The sequence below is a fragment of the Aquarana catesbeiana genome, linkage group LG01 (genome assembly GCF_042186555.1).
Source record: "Aquarana catesbeiana isolate 2022-GZ linkage group LG01, ASM4218655v1, whole genome shotgun sequence".
NCBI classification, from domain to species: domain Eukaryota; kingdom Metazoa; phylum Chordata; class Amphibia; order Anura; family Ranidae; genus Aquarana; species Aquarana catesbeiana.
Genome location: NC_133324.1, coordinates 341,355,098 through 341,362,119, shown reverse-complemented (window position 1 = coordinate 341,362,119; position 7,022 = coordinate 341,355,098). Strand labels below are relative to the sequence as shown.

Genomic DNA, 7,022 nt, shown 5'->3' with positions numbered 1-7,022 from the left:
ATATATCTATCTGTATATATATATCTACAGCTATAGATATAGATATATCTATATCTATAGATATATATATATTATGTAAAAAACACCATATAATTCACCTACCATATAATTACACCTAACTGGTCCGTGATGTAAAATATCTTCTCCCCTGCTTCACTAGCAAAGAGGTGATGATAGTAGGTAAAGTGGAGAAAAAGTGGTTCAAGAGTAAGTAGAAGAAATACTTTCTTTGTTTCCCCTGTCATTGCTCGCCAGACCCAGTAAAATACAGCATATTTTATGAAAGAGCATAAATACTGCAAGGCTTTATCTGTATATACAGTACATGTTATGAGGAACCCAGGACCATGTTTTTTACAATGAGAAGTAGTTGAGCCCACAATCTTGTACGATCATAAGGACCCACCTCCTTTCTCTTTGCTTCTCATGGCACATCTTCTTGTGGTAAAAGAGAAGTGACATTATTCATAAGCACGATGTCCCCAGATAATTTTTTATGTTGTGAAATGCCACATCACCCCTTAAAAAAACATACACAATTTTAGGAAAATTTACACACATAGGAACACATTTTGGTATACATTAAACAGATCTCTCTTACCCCTTAAATAGCTTTATGTATGTAATGTTTCACCACAAACTTTGAATCATTCCAACCTACCTTCTGAAAACTGAGATTAATAGAGCAAGTATTACAAAACTGACAAAGTTGTAGAAGTTTTCAGTGTGAAAAAAAAATGCTCCCATTTTTTTTTTTTTTTGCCATGCTGTATTTTTTCTCTGGTTGGTATGCATTAGGTTACAGAGGTTAATAAGAAATTCATATAAAGAAAGTATAGAAACATCACTTCACACTGCATTATTTATTACCAATTTAAGCAAATATGCAATACAATTAAAGAAAATATATATTATCAATTTAAGCAAATATAATGTACAACAAATACCTACATAACAGGATCTTAGTTATTGTTACTTTATATTATATAGTTCTTGCATTTAATGTTTGAGCTCCTATCTATTGCTTGTTTTAACACATCGTGGATGCAGATAGTGCAGTAAAATAGGTTGTACAGAGGCAGAGGATAATGTATATGAACTTGAGCAAACAAAAACTTTTATATAAAACAGTGTCAGACTTGGGACTGTTACTAAGAAAACACAAGATCTTGAGATACAGCATCCTTCTTGTATAGTATCTGCAATAAGAAACACATTTAACACAATAAACATATAAAAAAGACAGTGTGCAGTGCATGCTATTTAAGTGTATCTTTAATATATGATTTTAGTATTACATTATTTAAAAGGAATGCCTATGAAGCCTTGTCTCCTAAAGTAACTACTGCTGACTACCCAAATCTATTCCTGACTACCCAAATGTTCCCTAGCTGAGAGCTGCCCCTTCTAGAGCCGTAAAGGGCTGAAAACATTATTATTCAGAATTATGTAATAGAGACGAGGTTCAGATTGTTGGTGAATCCCTGGGATTTGCAGGTTTTCCAACCGAAATAAGAAACAACCTATAATGTATTGAATGGCCTCATTTAAAAGGGTGGAAACTCCAGCCACCTTTCAAGAAAATTATGGGCTCACAGCAACCATTTTGTTAGTATGTGTTAAGCCGTTATGGAGAGCTGAAAATTCTTTTTAGAGAGAAATACAATTTTTTTTTTTTTAATTTCAAAGCAGTGCTTGGCTTCCCATGCCTTTTCATTGACAATAGCATCCTCATGAGCTAGACAGATGAACAGAATTAAATAAAAAGATTTGCCCCTGCATCATAGACTTCAGTGGGGTTCACCACAAACTTTGAACATTGAGCAAGATTTGTGAATTTCTAATCACATGTTTTCTGTGCCACATTTTACCAATTCAGAGAAACTGAAGTGAAGAGTACACATCTTTAATGATGCAGGGGAAACATAAGCACTGGAAATTAATTATTTTGTGGAAAAACTGTTGCAAGCACTCACCTTATAGACAAATCACTGTTACACTCAGTAAAAAGTTGAAGACCAATATTTTGATAAACAGCACTCTCATTCCCAGTACAGTCAGAGAAAGAGCATTAATATAAGTATCTATAAAACAGAACACAGTGTGACATTTGTACCGATTTCATTATTTTAACAATACTTGTCATGTAAACTAAACACAGGGTCATCTACAAATCAATAATGGCGTGCTAGTATGTGTAGACTGACACCATGCAGGGTCTGATATATTTTAGATGGACTAATGTTGTATGAGGGCATTTGTTGGCTTGTGTAAGCACTTGTTCTAATAAATGTTAGGAATTTTCACTCGTCTGCACTTTAGCAGAATTGATCTGTCAGTGGTGCTGGTAACTAAATAGTTTAACTGGATTTAGAAAAAAAGTGCTGTTACACATACAAATGTGATGCTATTGAGCTACTTTGGTGCCTTGGTAGCCCAAAAACTCATTCAGACATTGCTAATAAGATAAAGCTTGTATTACATTACAAGTGAAATGGTAGTTAATAAATATAAATACAATTTATAGTAAACTTTTTTTGATTGCTTATTCAAGGAAATTGTAACCCTTTGCAAGAGCATATTCTTAATTCATATACTAAATAATATCAGAACACTACTACAAGTTTTTACTTTGTCTTAAAGTATACCTGGTCCAATGTTATAGCAAAAAAAATAAGAATAACATAATACAGCAGTTACTGATACCAAAAAGTCAACACACTTACCAGTCGCTTCAGCAGGTTGTTCTAAGCAGTTCTCATCATCTGCATCAGTAGTTTCTATTCCAGTGGCTTGAATGCCATGATCTGCATCTTTAAGAAATAAATGTGTTGTTTTAGTTCTTTTTATCTGTTATAAACAGATATGAATTGATGCAAAGATCAGGTAATGGCATAATATTGTAAAGACTATTTTTCAACAAAGCAGGAAAAGTATTAAATTATTCCATGTCTCCCTAATACTTAATTCTTCAACGTGTAATTCACCATACTTTTACTGAACATATACAAGTGAACGTGAAATTATTTTTAAAACTACAAAAAAGTTTCAAAAAGATGTGCAGAAAACACGTTGATTACTCCTCGGAGGTGATTTAGTCAATCATTTTATTTGAGCACAGATCAGGGTGGACCTCTGTTATGTTATGTGACTAATCAACTGCTGCTATTTTCCAGCATGGTCAATAGGTCTTTCCATCTTACATTACTGACCAAAGATTTTCTGTTGTGATCCAAATTACAGACAAATCAGGGTTTATTATATAAGGCATTGCAAAACACAATAAAAAAAAAAAGTTTATTAGCTATAAAAAGCTATTCTTTCTTAGTTTACTGTAGTAAAAGTATAATCATGATGTGTTTCTTCTGGTAACTGCGTTATAATCATATCTTTAGATAAACCAACTGCCCAAGCTGTTGTTCAAAAAGCGATAGTATTATATAAGAAAATTGCCTCTGGGTCCTTTTATGGCCATACAGCTGAATGTTTTAGGTCAGTATAATAAATGAGACAAAAAATGGTCTTAATTTAGTACTAAGTTAGTACTAAGCTCTTAGTTTAACACTCTATTCTAATTCATTTTCTCATATTTAAAATAATTAGGTAATAGATATCCTCACCGGCTAGTGAATTTTTCTGGCTTGTCACCCATTTTCCTTGGTGTTGAATTCGGCACTCTGTTGATTGTGTATTCTTTACAATAACAGCATTGTAGAGGCCTTTCCTAGTCAGGATTGGATTCACCGTAACAGCACTGGACTCTGACTTGTTATAACTCATGTAGAACTCCACATCTTTGGGGTAGAAATCCTTTGCAAGGCAGGACGTTGAAGAGACTTTTGTAGATGTTAACAGAAATACAGAAGGAGTGGAAGGATTCCTTTCACCTACAGGAAGAAGACTAAATGTCAAAATAGCATCAAATAAAGTATTTGTCCATGGCTGCAGGTCTTATTTAATAAATTGCTACACTGCTGCTAAAAAGAAGTTATAAACACATAATCAATATTGTAATTGTAGATGTGCGCTGTGAAATTGGAAGACACCTGAGAATTAGAAGAATTCATGGATAGGACAGCTACAAAAAAGAGCTGTTTAGTGACATACAAATTACATAAAAGAATAATAGTACATTGCAAATAGTATAATAAAAAATCTGAAATTGTTTAGCTTGAGGCAATATAATACGGCATAGTATATGTTATTTTACATGTTTAGATCTCAATTGTACAGTAGGATTCATAATTTATATTAAACAGTTTATATAACTCTTGTATATTGTTTTTCGTATTATTATAATTATATTTTGCAATAACATGTTGACTGGTGTGTGTTATTGGAAATCTTTACTTACCAGCAACAATGGATAGCTTTGTTCCACCTCCGAAAGTTAAAACATCAGAATACAGGCACAGAGCAAAAACACTGTACTCAAACCACTATTATCTACAAGATCTTTTCTCTCTCTCGTACATTCCCTTGTTTAAAACAACACATTTGGATTGTCAACAAGAATTATATAAGGCTATTACTTTCAAATACAGAATTGCTGGTATATTGGAACTGGTGCAAAAGCTTGTAATTTCCCTACTTATTGCATGTGATGTACTTTCATACTTTAAGCTGTAATAATGTAATAAATAGATAAATCCTCAAACTACATAATTGTTTGCAGATGACTTTAGATTGTAAGTTCCTTGAGGGCAGGGACTGATTTGAATGTACAGTATATAAAGCGCTGCATAAATGGTCAGGGCTATATAAATGCCTGTAATAAATAACTGTACCGATTATAGTATGATGTGGTATATATTAGATATCTTAGTAACTGCTAAAAGCAAAAAACAATGACACTAGCATATGCTTTTAGAATAACTCTATTTCCTCAAATATACATTAATTTACTGGTCTTCTATTTCTCAGTATTAACCAGTGTTAAATCCATCATGGTAGAGGATGAAAACAAAGGCTAGTAAGCAAAGTAGAAATCATTGCACATACGTTTAAATCCTTCTAGCATTCTGTACAAGCTTGCAAGACGTAATACATTATGGAATAATAATAACAATTTAAAAATACCTCACTGTTTTTTAATTTTCTAAACATTACTGGCAAAACAGCCAGTACAGTGAAGCTGTAGTATAAAATAATATAAAATTAAGCTGCAATAAGGGCTAATACAATATTTTTTATATTAAGGACTAATATAATATTTTATATAATATTAAACTCATGCACTAATAAGTCCTTAATATTATCGACTAATATAATAGTATCAACATTTGCAGCTTGTATACCCTCCAAGGCTGCTTCTTTTTTGGGAAGTCAAACTCAGTATAACATTAAGATTATTAAATTAAAACTTTCTTTAAAAAAAGAAGTTTCTTGAAAAGTACAGAGACAAGTTACAGTTTCTATACAAGAACTTGAGATAAACTTACCACCAGGAGGTAACTGGTAAATGTTTGCTAGAACAAAGGGTCATTGATATAGTTTGATAACATTGAAAAACACTGCTATACCATACCCAAATGTGTTATTTATGCTTCCATAAATTTGTATATCTATACAAACATGTGATGACTGGATCTTACCTGGTTGAACAGTTAGTTTTGTTCCTTTTCCAAAAGTGAGCTTGTTGTTACACAGCTATGTATCATATAACATAAACGTTGTACCGTTGTGAAAGGAAGAGGTTAGTGGTTTAGAACACTCTCTGAGTTAAATACAGCCAAAAGTGCCATCAACATTTTTAAGCCCAACTGAGGTCACAGAAATAGATACGTGGCAGACAGGCAGTTTACTTGCAACCTCCATTTTCTTAGACTTACCTCCACTTTTCCTTTTACAGTAATTGTCAAGTTGTCCAAATATGGTTTTGCAGTAAAAGTTAGAGCCACAGCGCTCAAAATCTAAATGAAATACAAATCTATGTAAATACACTACTGGTGAGGTGTGTGACTGTCACTCAGCTATGCCAGCAGAGAACACTGAAATTGTGGAAGCAAAAAAAGCAGAATTTTCGCATAGTGAAAAAGGGATTTTAAGTAATTTTCAAGCAAAAACCAGTCACATGAAGGGGTACAGAAGTACAGGACTATAAAAACTTCTGGGCTTATACGCGTGGCCTGCATTCAATGTCCATGTGATTATGTGGTTTTTTGTCCACTGGCAAAGCTATAAAAAAATAATGGGTATGTGGGGGTCACATGTAAATGCTGCATAACATGTTCATTTTGGTGTGTTGGAGCAGCTTAGGTTTAGTTAAAATAAATAAATAAATAAATAATTCAGCAGAAGGGACGTTACTTCTGCTGTGTCCTGGTATAGGTGAAATCTTCCTCCTTTAATGCCCCTCCACCCCCGCCACCATGATCTTCTAGCATGGTGGGGGTTTACAGGCTCTCATCATGTGTACCTGACTATGCCAGTCCTTTTTGCTCAGCTTCTCCACTCATAGAATCCATACTAAAGCTTCTATGAATGAAACAGAATCTATGAATGTCTAGACCTTGCAGTCATCATCCATCCTCCATTCATAGATCATTTCTGGATACAATATCCACTTGGCACTGACGTCACACAAATATGCGGCCCCACTGGACTGGGCTTTTTTCCATGGGCTGCACACTTGTGTTTCTCCCTTTGTGTTGGGAGCGCGCCGCATGATGCGCAACCAGCACAGAGACCAGGGTTTCACCATGAACCCCTGGGCCCCGTACCAATAATTGGGACATGGAATTCAAGATTCCCACATCACCTGATCGCTGTAATTGGCTATTGCAGTGATCATTCACTGGGAAGCCTGCCCCTGTGTCTCTGTGAATGGACGAGAAAGAAGCATTGTATCTTCCTCTAAAGATATAAAAATACAAGGTACCATGCTTAGGAAAATAAAAATATGTATATGAAAAGGTTGCAGCCTTCCCTAAAAAGCTCCCAAAGGAGAGCTCTTAAAGTGAAAATATAGCAGAGGTGGGGTGGTTGGCGCTACTTATGTGCAGAAAAAGCAATCTATCAGG

General features: G+C 34.2%; 1 gene segment (V, D, J or C); it reads right to left on the bottom strand.

Annotated features, from left to right (window-relative positions):
• Positions 1-417: 417 nt before the first annotated feature.
• Positions 418-4,427, bottom strand: LOC141145400 (T cell receptor delta constant-like). The segment is given in 5 exon segments: positions 418-1,199; positions 1,977-2,084; positions 2,727-2,813; positions 3,621-3,887; positions 4,355-4,427. Coding segments are annotated over 3 exon segments (354 nt in total).
• Positions 4,428-7,022: the final 2,595 nt, after the last annotated feature.